Source organism: Heptranchias perlo, chromosome 24 (genome assembly GCF_035084215.1).
Source record: "Heptranchias perlo isolate sHepPer1 chromosome 24, sHepPer1.hap1, whole genome shotgun sequence".
NCBI classification, from domain to species: Eukaryota; Metazoa; Chordata; class Chondrichthyes; order Hexanchiformes; family Hexanchidae; genus Heptranchias; species Heptranchias perlo.
The window spans coordinates 1,606,299-1,629,990 of NC_090348.1; the positions used below are offsets into that span (position 1 = coordinate 1,606,299).

Consider the following 23,692-nt stretch of genomic DNA (forward strand, 5'->3'; position numbering starts at 1 on the left):
TGCAACCAATGGGACAAATTACAGCATGGAGCAGCCCAGGGGGAAGGCTGCTCCCAGTTTAATGATGCCTCACCCCAGGTATCATCAGATGGGGTGAGGAGGAGGAGGAGGACACAGATCTTCCCCCCGGCGGGCGGGAGGAAGCGGTCTGCCTCTGCCACCAAGGCCTGGCTCGAGGTGGCAGAGGGGGTCACCTGCGCCACCAACATATCGCCCACCTGCATACAGTGCAGGCGGCGCTGCAATGACCTAAGTAGGTCAGCCGCAGTGAGAACACGAAGTCTTTCCCCTACACTCCGTCTGCCACAACACTGCCCCCAACCCCACATCTCCTTCGGCACCGCCAACACTATTCTGTCACATCACCCTTCATACCCACTCACACCCCATCCTCATCTTACCTCCACCTACTTACCTCGCCAGTACTCACCCTGCCACTAACACGCAACCCAATCCTCATACAATCTCATTGCTCCATCCCATACTCACCCTCTCGTGCATCTCCCTCACGGCCAGCCTCACTCAACCTGCCACCACCTGTGCTGCAGCCACAGGGCATGCATCACATATGTGCAGTAGGCAGCGTAAGGCAAACGTCTCGTCAGCATGAAGGGGGTGCACAAGGGTGTCTGAGGGTTTGTCATGGGTGTTACCCATATTGAATTTCAGAGCAACAAACAGCACACATTATATTGACACCACCACTGCCATGTCTCCGCGAATCCTGTCCGTTGTGTCCAATAATGCCCGCTCCTGGGTATCACTATGAGGACCCACCACTGATGCCACCCATCGTGTTACTGCAGAGTAGGTGCAGGTGTATTTGCAGGGCTCGTCCGCGCAGACGACTGAGAGACATCGGCGGTGTAGCCGGCTGCACCCTGGAAGGATGCGGAGGAGAAGGTGTGGAGGGCAGTGGTGACTTTGCCAGCGACAGGTAAGCAGTTGGTGCTGGGGCCAGCCAGGAGCAGCTCGGCATGAAAGACGCTGCAGATCTCCACGACTACATGTCGAGCGAATCTGCGCCTCCCTGTGCACTGCTGCTCGGAGAGGTCCGGGGAGCTGCGCCTCGGTCTGTGGACCCTGTGGAGAGGGTAGTGCCCTCTGCGACGCGTCTCTCTCTGCGGTAGCCCTCCCTCCTGCTGTGCAGGTGGGCGTCCAACAACACCGTGTTGGGGGGATCCACGTCTCTGCGGCGGACGGCGTGGACTGCGAGGCTGCTGGTGCTGGTCATGCTCTTCGTCCTCCGAGGGTCTCCACACACCACCCAACTGGCAGGTGTTGGTCTGAGGGGTTGTGCAGGGTAGGTGTGTGGTTCCTCGGACTGGGGCTGTGGTTTCGTGTCGGTCTGTCCTCTGGCTTGGCGGGGGGTGGTGGAGGGCAGGGGTTGCCCTTTGTGACGCGGTGGCCTCCTGCGTGGGTGACGGCTCTCCCCCGTGGAGCGCACCTTGGCACCTGCCACAGGCTGCTGGCTGCAATACGCCTGGTTGGAGGGAGACTGTTTCCCCCAGTGTGGGAAACTCACTGCCTTGAACCGAAAATCCCACACTTCCTCTTTTGACAGCTGCTTCAGCTCATTAACTGACCACAACGAGCAAGGTAAGTACTCTCAAGTGGAACCCCGCTGGCTTTAATTGCCTGCGGGATTCCCACCAGCGGGGCTTGCGCGCGCAGCCCCGCATGTCAGCGCGGTACCGGAAGTGGCCGGGATTTCGTCGCGATCCGGTCACGTGACCGGATATCGGGATTTTCGGGGCCACCTCGCTGGGAACCCGCCGGAAACACGATCCTAAAATCGAGCCCTTTGTGTCCTCATCACAACTTACAAAGATAGGTGGAAAAGTACCAGCAGCAAATTTGGTCATAGTGCACATGCTTCCTTCATCCAAGTCATTAATATATATTGTAAATAGTTGAGGCCCCGGCACTGAGCCCTGCGGCACCCCACTAGTTACAGATTGCCATCCTGAAAATGACCCTTTTTATCCCGACTCTTTGTTTTCTGTTAGTCAATCCTCTATCCATGCTAATATATTACCCCCAACACCATGAGCTCTTGCCTTGTGCAGTACCCTTTTACGTGGCACCTTATCGAATTCCTCTTGGAAATCCAAATACACTGCATCCATTGGTTCCCCTTTATCCACCCTGCTCATTACTTTCTCAAAGAACACTAATAAATTTGTCAAACACGAATTCCCTTTCATAAAACCATGTTGACTCTCCTTGATTTTATTTTGAGTCTCTAAATGTCCTGCTACTACTTCCTTAATAATGGATTCCAGCATTTTCCCAATGATAGATGTTAGGCTAATTGGCCTACAGTTACCTGCTTTCTGTCTCACTCCCTTCTTGAATAGGGGTGTTACATTTGCGGTTTTCCAATCTGCTGGGACCTTTCCAGAATCTAGTGAATTTTGGAAGATTACAACCAATGCATCCACTATCTCTGTAGCCACTTCCTTTAAGGCCCTCGGATGCGAGCCATCAGGTCCAGGGGACTTGTCAGCCTTTAGACCTATTAGTATGCCTAGTAATTTTTCTCTTGTGATAGTGATTGTTTTTAGAACCTCCCTCCCCTTTTGACAGATACAAAATATCTGTTCAATGCCTCTCCATTTCCTTGTTTTCCATTATTATTTCCCCGGTCACATCCTCTAGGGGACCTATACTTACTTTAGCTACTCTCTTCCTTTCTATATACTTGTAAAAGCTCTTACTGTCAAATTTATCTAATGATGTGGAAGCTACATCATTAGATAAATTTAAAACAGAAATAGACAGTTTCCTAGAAGTAAAGGGAATTAGGGGTTATGGGGAGCGGGCAGGAAATTGGACATGAAGCTGAGTTCGGATCGGTCAATGCCCTGTGGGTGGCGGAGAGGGCCCAGGGGCTATGTGGCCGGGTCCTGCTCCGACTTCTTGTGTTCTTTAGATTTGTGGTTGGGATCAGATCAGCCATGATCTTATTGAATGGCGGAGCAGGCTCGAGGGGCCGATTGGCCTACTCCTGCTCCAATTTCTTATGTTCTTATGTTTATATTCCTTGCTAGTTTACTCTCAATCTATTTTCTCCCTTTTGTTGGTTTCTAAAGTTTTCCCAATCTTCGGGCTTACCAGTAATCTTTGCCACATTGGATGCTTTTTCTTTTAATTTGATACCACCCTTAACTTCCTCAGTTAGCCATGGTTGGTTCACCCTTCTCGTGGAGTCTCTCCTCTTTACTGGGATATATTTTTGTTGAGAGTCATAAAATATCTTTAAATGCCTGCCACTGCTTATCCACCATCATACCTTCTAATCTGTTTTCCCAGTCCACTTTAGCCAACTCTGTCCTCATGCCATTATAATTGCCCTTGTAATTGAGGTTTAATACAGTAATTTCAGATCCAAGGTCCTCACTCTTAAACTGGATGTGAAATTCCATCATATTATGATCACTGTTTCCTAAGGGATCCTTTACTTTGAGGTCATTAATTAATCCTGTCTCATTACCCATTATCAGATCTAAAATGGCCTGTTCCCTGGTTGGTTCCACAACGTATTGTTCTAAGAAACAGTCCCGAATACACTCTACGAACTCACCCTCAGGGCTATTTTTACCAATTTGATTTGTTCAATCTATATGAAAGTTAAAATCCTCCATGATTATTGCATTACCTTTTTTACAAGCTCCAATTATTTCTTGATTTATATTTTGCCCTACAGTGTAGCTACTGTTAGGGGGCCTATAGACTACTCCCAACAGTGATTTCTTATCCCCACCCAAATTGATTCTACATCTTGATCTGAGCCAAGATCATTTCTCACTATTGTACTAATTTCATCCTTTATTAACAGAGCTACCCCACCACTTTTTCCTTTCTTCCTATCCTTCTGAAATGTCAGATACCCCTGAATATTCAGTTCCCAACCCGGGTCACCTTGCAACCATGTCTCTGTAATGGCAACGAGATCATACCCATTCTATACTTGAATATGAAGGACTGCTGTAAAGAGACTACATTTTAGGTATAGTAGACTTTGAATTTTTTGTGGTACAACTGAGTGGTCGCCATAGCAACCAGCTCCCAAATGGGGTACTGAAGAATATCGAAGGAACAGCGACCCCTTATCCTACCTGATCCCTGTAGGTGTTGGTGCCTGATTGGGGAACATTTCTTCCAGCAAACTGTCCTTCACTATTTCTTTTTGTTCCACCTATAAAATGAAAAATCATCAACATAAAGCTTTCGCTACAAGTCTGGTTGTGGCGAGTGACTTTAAAACAATAGAAACAAAAGACCCACAGCTCCAGAGGGAGGTGCAATTAAGGAAAGAGAGCGAGTCCACTCTGTGCGGTGCAGAAGTTAGCAACTTCCCTGTTTTTTGCTCTGCATCCTCGTTTGTCGGGATAGCTCGTTACGTGGTGCACAGCAGTTCAGCAGCTCCTCTGCTCCTTGTTTCTCCTGCATTTATTCAGATTTGCACGAGTTACACCCCACACCACTCAGGCATTTTGGTGCAAGGAGAAAACAAAATCAAACCACTATACCTCTAACAAAGCGGTGTTCAACAGCTGCCCGTTTACAGAACTAGTATTGGGCATGGCAGTTGCAACTGCCAGACAGCTTGAACCTCTTCCATTTTTCTGCAGCAAAATATAAATATATATGTCATCAACACTTCTGAAAGATATAACCACTTCATGTAGAGTCTTTAGTTAAGTGATCACCAATGGGTTGCCAAAGACCACAGCCTGCTCTCCCTGAACTCCTACGCACTACCACAGCATTCTAAACTCAAAGGTCTCAATCTCTATTCCACCTTAGTTCCAGTGTCCTCTATATAATTATCTCCAATCCCAGCAGAAAGACTGAACACATTTATACAGGAGAATGTATTCAAAACAAAACGCAAACAAAAAAAAGCACACACACATCCTAGCAAGGTTAGAGAAATTAAAGTAAGAGAACAGCACAAAAAATAAAACAGTCCAAAGTTAAAAGGATAGATGATGAAAATAAAGGAAACAAGGATCGCACACAGTTAATTCTTCAACACCCAACTTGAACTTCTAACAAAAAATTAAAAGGGTACTTACTAGAAATGGTTTCAAGGTTACTAAGTGATCCTGAAACTGGAATCATTGACAGGTTTCCCTACTTGCTTTTAAGTGGTTACCTGTCAATCACAGTTAAACATTTAAGTCCCTAAAAATTGACAAAGAGTTTACTGAAGAGCCTGAAACATCACAGCCTACCATTCAAGTACAGGAAAAATAAACTGTGAAGCTTTACAGTGCCCAAACCACTAACAAACAAATAAATGGTGACAGGCTGGAAACTAACATTTCACCAACAACATCTTACACTGGGCAAAACAAGGAGACAGGAAGGAAACACATCTGTAAATGAATTTAAGTCAGGACAAAATATCAAATATAACCTTGGGAGTTCCAGAGAAACAAGAAAGAACGGTATTTAAGTGATGCAAGTATCTGGTGCAGTTCAGTGATGTTACACTCAAAGGTAGGATCCAATTCATCTTCAGTCAGATTCACATCTCCCACCCACTATTTGGCACAGCAAGATAAAAGGATTCAGGTTAATTTATACAGAGCAGAGAAATGGATTGGTATCAATTTCTGAATTTTGCCACCATTTTCAACAGAAAACACCGAGAATTAATGCACAGTTTTAAAACAAACTTATTCTGAATTTTCAAAAAAATTGACAAAAATTTAAGGGGCAACCAATTTTCAACTATAATGACCATTAGGAATCAGGACAGGAATTCCCTTTTCACCAGTCCAATTAGATTTGAAGTGGTTACAATTACATATCAGATATAATTGCTAATATGAAAAGAATCAAAGTATTACAGTGCAAAACGGGTTCATGAATAATGATTTTGCCAAGTAATTTTATTCATTTAACCATTCGATTCTTTTATCTGTCTTAACTGTTGTACCAAGTTTGGATTAAAATTACAGTGCTGTAAAAACATTCTAAATTAGAAGCATCACAAAGCTTGAACATTAGCACCTCCTGAGCTAGTTTTCCCACCTAAACAAAAGCACCTGGCACATTGATTGTCAAAAAAGTGTTTGGGCCCTAGTGTCTATGAGGCATCTACCCAACAATGTGGAAAATTGCCCAGGTATGTCCTGTCCATAAAAAGCAGGACAAATCCAATCCGGCCAATTACCGCCCCATCAGTCTACTCTCAATCATCAGCAAAGTGATGGAAGGTGTCGTCGACAGTGTTATCAAGCGGCACTTACTCATCAATAACCTGCTCACCGATGCTCAGTTTGGGTTCCGCCAGGACCACTCGGCTCCAGACCTCAATACAGCCTTGGTCCAAACATGGGCAAAAGAGCTGAATTCCAGAGGTGAGATGAGAGTGACTGCCCTTGACATCAAGGCAGCATTTGACTGAGTGTGGCACCAAGGAGCCCAAGTAAAATTGAAGTCAATGGGAATCAGGGAGAAAACTCTCCAGTGGCTGGAGTCATACCTAGCACAAAGGAAGATGGTAGTAGTTGTTGGAGGCCAATCATCTCAGGCCCAGGACATTGCTGCAGGAGTTCCTCAGGGCAGTGTCCTAGGCCCAATCATCTTCAGCTGCTTCATCAATGACCTTCCCTCCATCATAAGGTCAGAAATGGGGATGTTCGCTGATGATTGCACAGTGTTCAGTTCCATTTGCAACACCTTAGATAATGAAGCAGTTCGTGCCCGCATGCAGCAAGACCTGGACAACATCCAAGCTTGGGCTGATAAGTGGCAAGTAACATTCACGCCACACAAGTACCAGGCAATGACCATCTCCAACAAGAGAGAGTCTAACCACCTCCCCTTGACATTCAACGGCATTACCATCGCCAAATCTCCCACCATCAACAACCTGGGGGTCACCATTAACCAGAAACTTAACTGGACCAGCCACATAAATACTGTGGCTACAAGAGCTGGTCAGAGGCTGGGTATTCTGTGGCGAATGACTCACCTCCTGACTCCCCAGAACCTTTCCACCATCTACAAGGTACAAGTCAGGAGTGTGATGGAATACTCTCCACTTGCCTGGATGAGCGCAGCTCCAACAACACTCCAGAAGCTCACCACCATCCAGGACAAAGCAGCCCACTTGATTGGCACCCCATCCACCACCCTAAACATTCACTCCCTTCACTACCGGCGCACCGTGGCTGCAGTGTGTACCATCCATAGGATGCACTGCAGCAACTCACTAAGGCTTCTTCGACAGCACCTCCAAAACCCGTGACTTCTACCATCTAGAAGGATGAGGGCAGCAGGCACATGGGAACAACACCACCTGCACGTTCCCCTCCAAGTCACACACCATCCTGACTTGGAAATATATCGCCGTTCCTTCATCGTCGCTGGGTCAAAATTCTGGAACTCCCTACCTAACAGCACTGTGGGAGAACCTTCACCACACGGACTGCAGTGGTTCAAGGCAGCAGCTCACCGCCACCTTCTCAAGGGCAATTAGGGATGGGCAATAAATGCTGGCCTTGTCAGCGACGCCCACATCCCATAGTAGGCAATTTTCACTCCCAGACAAAAACGCTTATTAAAAGAGCTCAACGCATTGGCTTTAGCGAGCCAGTACAACACTTAAATCAATAAAGCCAGGCTTTTGCACTTTATTTAATCGTTAGTTATTCATTTATCATTAGAATAGAAAAGGGATTTGAGCATGGAGATTTTATTCCTTTATCAGTTATTCATTTAAGTGGGTTTAAGTGTAGCAAAAAAAAAAAACTGCAAATGCTGTAAACGTACAGGTCAGTCAGCCTTTATAAAGAGCATTGAATGAGTCAGGTGTCTATCCTTTGGAATGGTATACATCTCAAGCAATAACCTGTGTCTCTGCTATATAGACGCTGACTGATTTGCTGTGCATTTCTAGCATTTTCTGTTTTTATTTCAGAATGTACAAGTAGCCTTTTTAACAGGTTGCAGACCAAGTAATTGTCCTGGTCAATAGTTATCCCTCAACCAACACCTAAAAAAAAATGATCTGGTCATTTAATTGCTGCTTGTGGGATCTTGCTGTGTGCAAATTGGTTGCCGCATTTCCTTCATTACAATAGTGACCACACTTCAAAAGTACTTCACTGGTTGTAAAGCACTTTGAGATGTCGTGGGGTTGTGAAAGGCAATATAGAGATAGCACTGGTAGAAATCTGCACTTACCCCTGTTGTGTGAGCCACCTGTGTAATATATCCATTAGTGGATTACACTCTATGTATAGATAATCTACCAGTCACTGTATGATGTGTATATGTTTATAGCCTAAAAATTTCTCAGGTTACCACATGAATGCTCAATCGTATTCTAATGACATTCCTCTCTGCTATTTTAGCAGAAGCGTCAATTCCATTAAAATAAGGTGAATACCTGCTAAGATAACAGAGGAATATCACACGAATGCATTCACTGTTTGTCTATTAAGATCACCAAGAGTCATTTCTAGGCTCGTAAGCCCTATTACACCTTCCAGCAGCCAAATCCCAAGTGTTTAAAAACTACTCAGTTCTGTGAAAGCATCTTCCATTTGCCTGAAATAATTACCGAACTGTACTCAAGAGAATCTGCTACTTGGGAATTGCTCTATCAAATAGTCCAATTGCAACTACCAAGAATTTAGTGCCATATTAAGACTTCTGTAAAACAATTTTGATTCTCTTAAATACACAATCTTTTTTTAAAAACAAACTGCTGCAAGATAGCTGAATGAGAGTTTATTTCACACTTTCATTCACAGATTTCACAGGATGTCAAACTTGGACCGCACAAAATTTTTTAAAATCCACTATACAAATCTGAATACAATCTACTCAATTCAAATTATCTGAAAGGTCAATTTTTTTCAGCACTAAATTCCCATTCTGTTGTTATTTATGTTACTCAATTCAAATTATTAGATAATCAATTTTTTAACAACTTGAACTTATATAGCGCCTTTAACGTAGTAAAACGTACTAAGGCGCTTCACAGGAGCATTATCAGACAAAATTTGACACCGAGCCACATAAGGAGATATTAGGACAGGAAGAGGTTTTAAGGAACGTCTTAAAGGAGGAGAGAGAGGCGGAGAGGCTTAGGGAGGGAATTCCAGAGCTTAGGGCCTCGGCAACTGAAAGCACGGCTGCCAATGGTGGAGCGATTAAAAATCGGGGATGCGCAAGAGCGCAGAGATCTGGGAGGGTTGTAGGTCTGGAGGAGGTTACAGAGATAGGGAGAGGTGAGACCATGGAGGGGTTTGAAAACAAGGATGAGAATTTTTAAGCATAAAAATGATGGAATTATCAGGAATAGAATGTATAGAATTTTGTTTAAAACTGTATTTGGTTTTTGACAGTGAAACAATCAAGACTGAAAATGTTATGGAAGAAACCATCCAAATCACTTACCCGACTGTACTCTGTTTTTCTTTGCCTGGTTATTACAGGAGTCTTTGTCTTGCTTGTAAACAGCTCCTTCTTCTCAATTATCTCTGAATATTCAAAAGATAAGTACAAAGGAATGTTACTCACTAAGTTCATGAGCTGCTCTCTGATCACAAAAACAGTCCAATGTACAGTGTGCTGGTGCCCCAACATATGTAGTGCTACTAGTTTCTAATCCTGACCTCACTATCACATGGAGTGGGAAAAGAAGCAGAATCATAGGGACCGATTCAGTCGAACCTGGGACCCGAGTAACTAACAGGCAGAATTATAAAAGAACATTTAATTGACACAAAATTGGTAGTGTTAATGTAAACTGGGGAGATGGGAAAACTTGTAGTAATGCGTTGCTATATCCAATTAAAACTCAGTTTGTTTTATGGTATCTGCTTATCAAATTCAAAAGCAATATGAACTCTCAATGCTCGATGCTCAGGTTACAATGTTTTTTTTAAAAAAGGCACCATAAAAGTAATAGTAAAAATGGAAATTACCAAGCATCAGTCGCCCAAAGCAAAATTTGTACCTTGATTTTGTGATATGTAATCCAAGAGTATTATAGCAAACATATTTACACAGAGCTAGGTGGGTCATTGTGGGCTGTGCCACCCATTCACATTAAATTGGCCTAAGACTTTTTTTTTTACCTCTCCCAGGAGATTGTGGGGCTACCAGCAAGGTGAGAGGGGCCGGGAGGGGGGGAAAATGTAGAGAGGTTACACCATGCCAGGATGGACCAGCTGGGTGGGGGGGGGGGGGGGGTGTAAAGAGGTTACACCATGCCAGGATGGAGCAGCTGGGTGAGGGGGGTGTACAGAGGTTACACCAGGCCAGGATGGAGCAGCTGGGAGAGGGGGGGGTGTTCAGAGGTTACACCATGCCAGGATGGACCAGCTGGGAGAGGGGGGGTGTACAGAGGTTACACCAGGCCAGGATGGAGCAGCTGGGTGAGGGGGGTGTACAGAGGTTACACCATGCCAGGATGGAGCAGCTGGGTGAGGGGGGTGTACAGAGGTTACACCAGGCCAGGATGGACCAGCTGGGAGAGGGGGGGTGTACAGAGGTTACACCAGGCCAGGATGGAGCAGCTGGGTGAGGGGGGTGTACAGAGGTTACACCAGGCCAGGATGGACCAGCTGGGAGAGGGGGGGTGTACAGAGGTTACACCAGGCCAGGATGGAGCAGCTGGGTGAGGGGGGTGTACAGAGGTTACACCAGGCCAGGATGGAGCAGCTGGGTGAGGGGGGTGTACAGAGGTTACACCAGGCCAGGATGGAGCAGCTGGGTGAGGGGGGTGTACAGAGGTTACACCAGGCCAGGATGGAGCAGCTGGGTGAGGGGGGTGTACAGAGGTTACACCAGGCCAGGATGGAGCAGCTGGGTGAGGGGGGTGTACAGAGGTTACACCAGGCCAGGATGGAGCAGCTGGGTGAGGGGGGTGTACAGAGGTTACACCAGGCCAGGATGGAGCAGCTGGTCTTGTCTTGTCTTGTCTTGTCTTGTCTTTCTTTAGCGAATGTTTTTCAGCACTGTTATGTGGATCTACTTTTAATAAACAAATGTTTCTTGGTGTAAACCTGTTGAAATTGCATCAAAATAGATTACTCATCATATCATTACCCTCTACATACCAGGCTTCAGTCATCACTCTGAGGGATACCAGCACCTTTGCCTTCCTGTTCAACACTTTATGGGTCACTCATGCTCAAGTAAGCTCCTAGTGGTCATAATACGGAATAAAACTAATAATCACCTAGAAAGATGGGTTAATTAAGAACTGCTAGTGTTGGCTTATAAAAGGCATCTCATGTCTGAAAATGTAATAGAGTTATTTGAGGAAATAAGAGTGTATGGATACAGGAAATGTTGTACATATGGAATTTCAAAAGGCATTTGATAAGATGCCACAAAAGATGCTGGTTGATAAAATTAAGGCATGCCGTATTAAAAGGAGATATGGTAGCAGGGATAGCAAGTTAGTTAAAGGACAGAAAAGAGAGAGAGAGTAAAGTGGTTAATGGATGTTTTCCACCTTAAACAGTGGTGTCCCCCACTGGGGTTACCAGGTTAGTATATTGGGCAGATAGATGTCAGATGATATTTAATGCGGAGAAATGTGAGGCGACGCATTTTGCAAAGAATGAGAGGGAACATACACTAAATGGTAAAAATTTAAAAGGAGTACAGCAGCTGGGAGCCTTGGGGGGGGGTGTTCAGATACAGAAGTGGGAGGACAAGTTGCTTAAGTTATTAAAAAAAACACGTGGGATTCTAGATTCTATAAATAGGAGCATTTGGGTACAAATGCAAACAGGTAATGCTAAACACGTACAAATCATGGGTCAGGCTGCATTTAGAATACTATGCCCAGTTTTGGGCACCTTACTTTAGGAAGGAAGTCATGGGGAGGGTGTGGAGAGATTCATTGACGATATCAGGGATGAGGGGCTTTAGTTATAAGGAGACACTAAAGAAACTGGGGTTCTTTCATTGCAGCAGAGAAAGGGTTTTGCTAAGATAATTAAGAAAAAAGCATTTCCACTGGTCGGTGAGTCAGTAACCAGAGGGCACAAATTTAAGATCTTTACTAAAAGTTAAGTGGTTAGGAGAATGTTTTTATGCAGAGGGCTATTAGGACATGGAATGCCCTATCAGAAACAGTGGCGGCAGAAGAGCACTAGCTTTTAAGGGGGAATTAGATAAATATTTGAAAGAGAAAACTTTAAAAAGGATATGGGGAAAAAGGTAGGGGAATACAACAAAATGGAAGGTTCAGTCAGAGAGTCAGCACATTACAATGGGCCGAAGGGCTCAAGGTTCGTTTCACCCACCAGCTTAACTGAACACCAGCTTGCTATTCCACTGGCAATCTATTGATTGGTGGATAGTTTCAGCTGAGCTCCATTGTAAATGACACCTCGTTAGAATATTTCTAAAGTTTAATTCTAACAACTTTGGTTTCAACAGAAAGTTAAGATTGTAACAGAAAACCTCTTGCCCTGCTGGGCTCCTGACCCAAACCGAAGCTCCCTTTGGTCTGATTCACAGATAAATACAAACATGGACTAACAGGAGGACGGAGAATCGGAGAGAAGGGAGTGAAGAATATGGGGAGGAAGAAGGTTTTTGTGGTGGAGGTCCCCAAAGAATTTGTTAACTATCGGAAAATCATATTTCAAAATACAGAATGCAAGAACTACAACTAATACCAAGAGCTTTAATTTTTGAATGAAAATCAATCAATTAGTTGTATTATAACAGTACAATAAAACACCTCTTATTTTCTTCCTATAAACTGGCAATTCCTATATACAGGAAAGAAGCCCCAGTAAGCCAGGCTTATTCACCTTCTTCCGTGTCACTGTACTGATCAGAATCCGTGCTCCCGTTCGGCTGGTTTTCCTCAGTCACTGAACCCTGGTCCATCAGCTGCTCCAGCTTCTTCTCATAGACCCTTCTAGTTGTGGCTGCACAACGGTGAGGGAGAGAATTAGGACATGTTACTCATCTCATCTCACCTGCAACTTTTCAATCTCAATACTCAAAGGATAAAGAAAACCTGAAAATGAGAGAAGCGAGAAGGCCTATAACTAGGGGGTATCGCCAAGTCACGACTTGTACAATACTGATCAGCGCATATAGAAGAGTACAACACAAAGGAAGTACAAACAATGGGATGCCATTTCAGTGGGTAGCAGGGAGTTCAGTGGGAGGAGTAACTGGAATGGGAACTCTGGTTATTTTTCCTTTGCTCAGCCCAGTGGCATGGACTTGTATCCTCAAATAAAAACAGAAAATGCTGGAGAAGCTCAGCAAGTCAGGCAGCATCTGTGGAGAAAGAAGCAGAGGTAACGTTTCAGGTCGAAGACCTTTTGTCAGAATTGGTGAAAAGTTAACTATGTTTCTTTCTCCACAGATGCTGCCTGACTTGCTGAACTTCTCCAGCATTTTCTGTTTTTATTTCAGATTTCCAGCATCCTCAGCATTTTGCTTTTGTATCTACTCAAATCAGGTGCTTTGTCACCCAGTGAGCCATCAGCAACTCTCTGATTGCTTCTTTTAAAAATAAATACACCCCTGATTGCCTGTACTATTCCCATATACAGAGGCTGTTCCTGAAGAACAGCAGAGTGTTTTGGAGCTCCAATATACAGCGCGATGAAGCACCGAGTTCCCAATCGCAGCCACATGACACGAAGTAACAGTGACTGGAGACCAGGCAAAGGCACAGGATGTTTCCATCAGGTTGCTCTTAATCAGCTCTTGGCAGCTGGCTCATTGAGATATGTGGGCTGGGGACTTGCTTTGTGAGATAATTAAAGGCGGAGGGTAAACAATTTGGCTATACCCTAACAAAAATCAATTTTCAGCTTTCCTGATTATTAATCAAATCTCAGCATTCAAATTCAGCACCATCCCAGGACTACCCTCTCCCCTCAGATTGCACTATGATTCAGGACATTGGAGTATTAACGTGCAGCACCACAGAGAGATGAGATACATATTGTGTTCAGCGCTTTGCTGTTTCCTCCATAAAATTCAGGAAAAGTCCTGATACCAAACACAAACATCGAAACAGCAAAATAGAGGTACTAGAGGGAAGATTTTCTACCAGACAGTAATCTTGTACACTGACTTACCGCTGCCTGGAAAATGGGACTTCAGACTTCAAGACTCATTTGAATCCAGTTACACAACCTCACATTTCCATGGCAGGAATGCTGCTCTACTGGTAGATTTTGATTTGGGGGAGGGAAGAGGAGGGGAGTGGGGGAAGAACAGATCCAATTTCAGCCACATTACTTTTTTCCCAAATGGTTACATAATGCACACATGAAGGTATGAATCACACTCAGAGCAGGACTGAACTGGGTGCACAGGGAGCTACCGAACAATTTGTTTGCTATCATAGTGACCGACTGTCGTCTGAAAAGGACCAGGTCAGAGCAGTGGCATGGGCACACAAGGAAAGCATGAACAATACAATCACAGAAGTTACAACATGGAAACAGGCCCTTCGGCCCAACATGTCCATGTCGCCCAGTTTATACCACTGAGCTAGTCCCAATTGCCTGCATTTGGCCCATATCCCTCTATACCCATCTTACCCATGTAACTGTCCAAATGCTTTTTAAAAGACAAAATTGTACCCGCCTCTACTACTGCCTCTGGCAGCTCGTTCCAAACACTCACTACCCTTTGAGTGAAAAAATTGCCCCTCTGGACCCTTTTGTATCTCTCCCCTCTCACCTTAAATCTATGCCCCCTCGTTATAGACTCCCCTACCTTTGGGAAAAGATTTTGACTATCTACCTTATCTATGCCCCTCATTATTTTATAGACTTCTATAAGGTCACCCCTAAACCTCCTACTCTCCAGGGAAAAAAGTCCCAGTCTGTCTAACCTCTCCCTATAAGTCAAACCATCAAGTCCCGGTAGCATCCGAGTAAATCTTTTCTGCACTCTTTCTAGTTTAATAATATCCTTTCTATAATAGGGTGACCAGAACTGTACACAGTACTCCAAGTGTGGCCTCACCAATGCCCTCTACAACTTCAACAAGACATCCCAACTCCTGCATTCAATGTTCCGACCAATGAAACCAAGCATGCCGAATGCCTTCTTCATCACCCTATCCACCTGTGACTCCACTTTCAAGGAGCTCTGAACCTGTACTCCTAGATCTCTTTGTTCTATAACTCTCCCCAACGCCCTACCATTAACCGAGTAGGTCCTGGCCCGATTCGATCTACCAAAATGCATCACCTCACATTTATCTAAATTAAACTCCATCTGCCATTCATCGGCCCACTGGCCCAATTTATCAAGATTCCGTTGCAATCCTAGATAACCTTCTTCACTGTCCACAATGCCACCAATCTTGGTGTCATCTGCAAACTTACTAACCATGCCTCCTAAATTCTCATCCAAATCATTAATATAAATAACAAATAACAGCGGACCCAGCACCGATCCCTGAGGCACACCGCTGGACACAGGCATCCAGTTTGAAAAACAACCCTCGACAACCACCCTCTGTCTTCTGTCGTCAAGCCAATTTTGTATCCAATTGGCTACCTCACCTTGGATCCCATGAGATTTAACCTTATGTAACAACCTACCATGCGGTACCTTGTCAAAGGCTTTGCTGAAGTCCACGTAGACTACGTCTACTGCACAGCCCTCATCTATCTTCTTGGTTACCCCTTCAAAAAACTCAAATCAAATTTGTGAGACATGATTTTCCTCTCACAAAACCATGCTGACTGTTCCTAATTAGTCCCTGCCTCTCCAAATGCCTGTCGATCCTGTCCCTCAGAATACCCTCTAACAACTTACCCACTACAGATGTCAGGCTCACCGGTCTGTAGTTCCCAGGCTTTTCCCTGCCGCCCTTCTTAAACAAAGGCACAACATTTGCTACCCTCCAATCTTCAGGCACCTCACCTGTAGCGGTGGATGATTCAAATATCTCTGCTAGGGGACCCGCAATTTCCTCCCTAACCTCCCATAACGTCCTGGGATACATTTCATCAGGTCCCGGAGATTTATCTACCTTGATGCGCGTTAAGACTTCCAGCACCTCCCTCTCTGTAATATGTACACTCCTCAAGACATCACTATTTATTTCCCCAAGTTCCCTAACATCCATGCCTTTCTCAACCGTAAATACCGATGTGAAATATTCATTCAGGATCTCACCCATCTCTTGTGGTTCCGCACATAGATGACCTTGTTGATCCTTAAGAGGCCCTACTCTCTCCCTAGTTACTCTTTTGCCCTTTATGTATTTGTAGAAGCTCTTTGGATTCTCCTTTGCCTTATCTGCCAAAGCAATCTCATGTCCCCTTTTTGCCCTGGCTGAGGGTGAGGGAATACAGGCCTTGCACTTCCTAACAGGAGCAGTGCAGAGAGGTCGAGACTACCCAGGGAGCTACTTAAGGGCTGTACAATTGTTGAAAGATGATTTAAAAGTAATCTCTGTAACTACAAGTGCTGTACCTGGTGGCATGTATGGAAAGTCCTAGAGGGCCACATACCAGAATCACAGGGAAATGTCACAGGTAACGGGTGGACATCTGAACATGCAATTCCCCATAGGAAATGCTTACACGGCAGTTTTCAATGGAACACGCGATTCATGATGTACTGACTTTAATAATATTGATATGTGCACACAAGTGGAGAGTAATAGTGTCAGGGGTCTTAGTTATGAGGAAAGGCTGGAAAAATTTGGGCTTTTCAACCTGGAAAGGAGGTGCCCGAGAGGTGATATTAGAGAGGGATACAAGATAGTCATAGGAATGGAAAAGGGAAACCATGGGTATTATTTTAAATTAAATTGTGAGAGTAGGACAGAGGGATCACAGATTCAAACAAGTAAAAAGGTAAATTTAGGTCTTATATCAGGAAATTCTTCACACAAAATCATCAACACATGAAACAACTCCTGGACATAGTAGAAGTGGAAGTCCTGGAATCATTGAAAACACAATTGGATGGTGCAATGGGGCGACTTTCATCGTCTTTCTGGATGGATGAACTGAGTTTAGTCGAATGGCCTTTCTCGCCCGTAATTATCATGAATCGAAGGGATTTTCTGCCAACCCTCTGTGTCAGGGTCCTCAACACTTGGAAGTGAGAAAGTCAGCCTTGCCTGCCGTCGAGTGAATGATTCAGTATGGATACTCACCCACAATAGGACCCGCAGAAAATCCATATTTTATAAGCTGTTCTTTTAAATCTTCATCTGTCAACTCAGTCACATCTAGGAAATCTTTTTCTTCCACACTAGTTTTGTCTGTCTTCCTTGTGGCTTTCTGTGTAAGAAAGGCAATATTTAAAGCCAAGAAACTGATAAGTGGAAAATTTGAAGTCATATATTCTTTAAATGGCCAACTGAGGTCTAGAGATGCAGAGCCTTGGTGCACTGCTTGATCGCGAGTGGAGTTTCCTTCCCCACATCACCAAGCCTCCACTACTGGGTTTTTCACTGCTCCCTCTGCTTCACCGTTTGTGGCCGGTTTTTCACCCACTATGCCACAGCTGTCCTGAACACACTCTCCAAACCCTGTCCCCAATCTGTTTCAGAAGCTGCCTAAAAAGCCTTCTCTTTGACAATGCCATTGTTCTCTATTATCCCTTTTCCCTCGTTTGGTAACCAATGATTTTCCTCCACCCAAAGTTCTCAAGACAGCTCACAGTGTGTGAGGAGGGCTATAGAAATGTAAACTGTTGACGACAGTGGTAGAGAATTAAACTGCACTACCTGGGGACCACAGACAGACGGTAACTGGACCAATCCCCTTACTGGTTTATAGGGTTTACTAGTTCTGACAATGCGATCTCCCCCATTACACTGGGTATTGGTTTATAGGGTTTACTAGTTCTGACAATGAGATCTCCCCCATTACACTGGGTTCTGGTTTATAGGGTTTACTGGTTCGGACAATGTGATCTCGCCATTACACTAAAATTCCTGGGGTTTTTTGGACAAAATCTGAAATGCTGAAAACACACAGCAGGTCAGTCAGCATCTCTGGTGAGAACAGTCATAGAATCACACAGCACAGAAGGAGGCCATTCTGCCCATCTTGCCTATGACAGCTCTTTGAAAGCTATCCAATTAGTCCCACTCCCCTGCTTTCTCCATAGCCCTGTGATTTTTTTCTTTTCACGTATTTATCCAATTCCCTTTTGAAAGTTATTACTGAATCTGCTTCCACCTCTTTCGAATCTGTTTTCAGCCAGTGCATTCCAGATCATAACAACTCACTATGTAAAAAAAATGTTTCCTCATCTCCCCTCTGGTTCTTTTGCCAATTATCTCAAATCTGTGTCCTCTGGTTACTGACCCTCCTGCCAGTAGAAACAGTTATTCCCAATCTACTCCATCAAAACCTCTCAATTATGAACACTTCCATTAAATCTCCCCTTAACCTTCTCTGCTCTAAGGAGAACAACCCCAGCTTTTCCACATAACTGAAGTCCCTCATTCCTGGTACCATTCCAGTAAATCTCCACTGCATCCTCTAGAAGTCCTTGACATCTTTCCTAAAGTGTGGTGCCCAGAATTGGACACAATACTCCAGCTGAGGCCTAACCAGTGATATATAAAGGTTTAGCATAACTTGCTTGCTTTTGTACTCGATGCCTCTGTTACTAAAGCCCAGGATCCCATATGGTTTTTTAACAGTCAAGTTAACTTTCCGGTTGTGGACCATTCTTTAACTTCCGAAACATTAACTTGTCTGTCCTCTCCACAGATCCTGACTAACTTGCTGTGTATTTCCAGCTTTTACTGTTTTTGTTACAGCTTTCCAAAAACTGCACCTTCATGTTTTTGCTGTATTTTTGCAGCTAGTATTTTCCTTAAGTCAGCCTCCAAAGTCTCAGCCTGCCTTTCACTCCTGCAAGACTGTCTCCTGCGACATAGTCTCTGTGCGAGCGACAACACAATTGGAAATTGTGTCATATCCACTCCTGGACCATTAAAAAAACACAGCAGTAGTACAGGCAGCTGGTAACTGTCACTTCATGCAGGTGTCTGAGCATTAAGCACACAGCCCTGTCACCACACCTGTGCTAGAAACGAGTACAAATGGGCACTTCCCACTCATATAGCTGTACAATATTGCTAACAAAGTACAAGCACCATCATCGCAACGAGGGGTATAAGAGAGCTGAACAAGCACTAGTTGAAACTCTGGGTGCTTCCGCTGTGTGGATGGCAATTCAGCTCCTAAATTGCTGAGTTCTGGAACTCCTCCAAACTATTTCCCGCAATTTCACCTTCAGCATTTGAACAAAAATAAAACTGATGTTAAAATTGATTGCAATTCTTTATAGCTGGATGATTTTTGGAGGCCCTGATAGTGTGTCTTCCTCTTTTAAGAGTATAGCCGTTGACCAAGATTTTGCTGCCTACCATTACTGTTTGAGTCAATCACTCATCTATTATCTCCCAAGGGAAAGGGCAGGGCTTAGCTAACTAATCTATTAGCTGGATGGGGTACAGAGGGAATGCAAGAGCTGGTACAAGGGATAGGGGTTGCTGTTTGGTGCTAAGGGCAATCATTTAATAATCAAAAACCCTTCACTGCTTCGCCACCCTTATGCTAGGACAGTTACAGATTATCATAGGAAAGGAGAAGAGGAAATTACTGTCAAGGCATTTAGCAATGAATTTTCTGTTGGCCTTCACAGACAATTTATAATTTTTTATTCAAAATATCTTCCAGGGAAAGCCATCCTGGAGATCAATTTGTTGGTAATATTTATCGATGTAGTTCAAAGAGGGAATAAAGAAAGTGCACATCTGTTAAGCAACAACGGTCAAAATTCCAGCAATAACTTACAGCAAAACTTCAAGCTATGAAACATGAGTAACAGTAACAGGAGTACGCACCGACTAGAGTACAAAGCCAGCTGCCTTATTACAACATCTGGTCTTGAGCAACATTCCTCCACGTGCAGGGTTTATCACAGGGACATCAGTCAAGCAGAGACATATTGGGAGGGCATCCAGCAACAGCCACTCCCCTGGGAAGAGTTGACTCATTTCTTCACAATCTTCTCTTCAAATCAGCGTTCAGACCATGTACTACAAGGCTATCAGGAGTGGAAACCCCGACTGTCCCTTCCCTAACTAGGGGCGCTGAGGTCGATTGTAGTGCCCAGCAGGGCGGAGCTAAGGTCGAAGTCCAGATTTGGGGAACTGACACAGCACAATCCCAACAATGCTCTCCAGTGTCCTATTACCCATCATGTCAGACTCAAAACGGCAATTCGATCGGGAATTTAAGTGAGTAAATTACTTCCAGTCAGTTTTGGCCGAGTCCCAGCATACAAAGTTGGCCGACCTCAAAGTGACGGGGGAGGATATGACCCCCTACCCCACCGCCCCCCCCCACACTGGCTCTGCCAATGGTGCCTGTAATGCTGCCATGGCCGAGATCAGCCAACTCAGCACACACCAGATAAACACACCGACTCTGCAGCAGAACAGGGATCTTTCTATGAAAGTCATTGAAGAAACATAAACTGACTTTGCAAAGATGTTTAATCCACTTGAACACACATTAACCAACTGCTAGCACCAGGTTTGGGGTTCCGTGACACTGCTTCTGGGGCTTCGCGTGTCCATATTCTAAATGAAACTCGCAAAGCTGCAGGCAAAATTTTCAAGGGAGAGGTGGGGAAAAAAACATCTTCAGTGAGAAAGCACGATCATAAACAGCTCCTCCATCACGAACACATGGCCGTGGAACACAGTACTCCTTACTCACAGCAAGTGATCACAACCAACAACTCACCATCAACTATTCTCCACATATTTGCAGTTTCTCTCTCCACAGATGCTGCCTGATCTGCTGAGTGTTTCCAACATTTGCTGTTTTTATTTCTCCACATACTCTTTAAAGCATTATCCAAGCCCCAAGTAAAGTGCAGTAATTTATTAACCACTGAAACAAATGTTTCAGACACATCAGCCACAGTATTTTTGCTATCCTTTAAATGATTGTAATTTGGCAATCAGACTCCTTAGAGCTGGATTTCCAGCTCCTGAGAAAGTATTTACTCAATATAAAAACAAGCATGAAAACTATTTCAAGTAACCTGCAAGTGTTTTTATAATATAACATGGAAATTAAAGTAAAAACATACCAATCTTAAATAACTCACATTTAAAGATGGAGTGTTCCCAACAAAATCAGGGAGACCGAGAACATCTTCATAACTGGATACAGCCAATTAAGGCTGCTTTTACACTACCACTGTTTTGGGAGCACATCAGCACAAATATGGCAGTCTAGCTCAGGAGAATAGGAAGCAGTACTGTAACTGGTGGCCTGGGGGATCAGGGTGTGAACCCTCCTCCAGGACACTGGCTCACTCTGGTTTGAGCTCCCAAAGATTGCAGTTTAAATGCAGTGTAATACTCATAAGCTTTGTAACTTGGTACAAGTTACAAAATTTATCAGAGTTTTGATCAGTTTTCATATTTGCTGGTTTGCATACACTTCAAGTTCAATTAAAACCAGAACATTATAAACTGGGGGAGGAGGCATAATTAGAGAGAAACAGTGAATTTGGGATTGCAGATGACTCACAACACGGTGAAGGAATTGGCTTTAAACCAGTGTTGTTCAGTAGAAATCAGTGACTACACACAGCTGTGGCAACAGCAACACAGTTTTAGCCACAAGCACCGACCTTAGTAGAAAATGCCTTACATACACTCATAATACAGGTAAATGTACTTCACACGTGTGTATATGTACTGAATAAACATCTATCACCATTCAGGAACCAAGGAAGTAAGCACTCAACGATCAAAAACACACACCCACACTCTGCTTTTCATCTTGCTGTTTTACCAACAAATGCACAAAAAGGTTAAAGTTCACATGCATATACCATGCGAATGGGTATTGAGATCACAGGCCCAACAATGGTGTCTATTACTCATTTTTAATTTACTTATCAGAAATCCAATTAAGTCACATCTGGATTCCCAATTCGCAACATGTGGCTAGTGTATTGGACAACACTGATTTAAATTCAGTTACCCATGCACCTTCTTCATTTCTAACAACAATTTGCATTATATAGCACCTTTAATATAGTAAAACATCCCAAGGTGCTTCACAGCAGCGTAAATCAGACAAAAATTGACATCGAGGCAAAGAAGCAGACATTAGGATAGGTGGTCAAATAGTTGGTCAAAGTGGTAAGTTTTAAGCCGATTCTTAAGAGAGAGGAAGAGAGGCGAAGAGGTTTAGGGAGGGATTCCAGTGCTTAGGACCTATATGGCTGAAGGCATGACCACCAACAGTGGGGCGAAGGAAGTGGGGGATGCACAAGAGGCCAGAGTTCTCAGAAGGTTGTAGGATGTTAGAGACAGGGAGGGGCGAGGCCATGGAGGGATTTGAACACGTGGATGAAAATTTTAATATCAAGGCGTTGGTGGACCGGGAGCCAATGTAGTTCAGCGAGCACAAGGGTGATGGGTGAACGGGACTTGGTGCAAGTTAGGATATGGGCAGCAGAGTTTTAGATGAGCTCAAGTTTATGGAGGATGGAAAATGGGAGGCCGGCCAGGAAAGTATTGGAATAGTTGAGTCTGGAGGTAACAAGGGCATGGATGAGGGTTTCAGCAACAGATGGGCTGAGGCAGGGGCAGAGAGGGGCGATAATAGAGGTGGAAGTAAACAGTCTTTGTAATGGGAGAAGATATGGGGTCGGAAGCTTAGCTCAGGGTCAATAGGACGCCAAGGTTGCAAACAGTCTGGTTCAGCCAGGGAGGAGGATGGAATTGGTGGCGAGGGAACAGAGTTGGTGGTGGGGGTCGAAAACAATGGCTTCGGTCTTCCCAATGTTTAAATTGGAGGAAATTTCAGCTTATCTAAGACCGGATATTGGACAAACAGAGCTGGGGTCGTCAGCGTACACGTGGAACCTGACATCGTGTTTTCAGATGATATTGCTGAGGGGCAGCATGTAGATGGGAAACATAGAAAATAAGATCAGAAGTAGGCCATTCGGCTCTTTGAGCCTGCTCTGCCATTCAATATGACTGATCCTCTATCTCAATAACATATTCCCGCTCTCTCCTGATACCCCTTGATGCCTTTTTTTTAAATCTAGAAATTTATCTAGCTCCTTCTTAAATATATTCAGTGACTTGGCCTCCACAGCCTTCTGAGATAGAGAATTCCACAGGTTCACCACCCTGAGTGAAGAAATTTCTCCTCATCTCAGTCCTAAATGTCCTACCCCATATCCTGAGACAGTGACCCCTCGTTCTGGACCCCCCAGCCAGGGGAAACATCCTCCTTTCATCCAGTGTGTCTAGCCCTGTCAGAATTTTATACGTTTTAATGAAATCCCCTCTCATTCTTCTAAACTCATACAACAGTCCTGCCATCACAGGAATCAGTCTGGTGAACCTTTGCTGCACTCCCTCTATGGTAAGTATATCCTTTCTTAGGTAAGGAGACCAAAACTGCACACAATACTCCAGGTGTGGTCTCACCAAGGCCCTGTATAACTGCAGTAAGACATCCTTGCTCCTGTACTCAAATCCTCTTGCAATGAAGGCCGATATAATATTTGCCTTCCTAACTGCTTGCTGCACCTGCATGTTTGCTTACAGTGGCTGGTGTTCAAGGACACCCAGGTCCCTTTGTACATCAACACTTCCCAATCTATCACCATTTAAATA

General features: G+C 44.3%; 1 protein-coding gene across 1 annotated transcript in view; it reads right to left on the reverse strand.

The window, feature by feature from the left end:
• Positions 1 to 23,692, reverse strand: part of LOC137341493 (lamina-associated polypeptide 2, isoforms beta/delta/epsilon/gamma-like) — a 33,502-nt gene that overhangs the window by 6,704 nt on the left and 3,106 nt on the right. Inside the window, exons 2-5 of the mRNA XM_068004601.1 lie at positions 17,159 to 17,285; positions 12,813 to 12,932; positions 9,430 to 9,512; positions 4,122 to 4,201 (exon numbers count right to left, since the gene is read on the reverse strand). Of these exons, the coding sequence (XP_067860702.1) occupies positions 4,122 to 4,201; positions 9,430 to 9,512; positions 12,813 to 12,932; positions 17,159 to 17,285 (410 nt within the window). The remainder of the gene's footprint in view (positions 1 to 4,121; positions 4,202 to 9,429; positions 9,513 to 12,812; positions 12,933 to 17,158; positions 17,286 to 23,692) is intronic.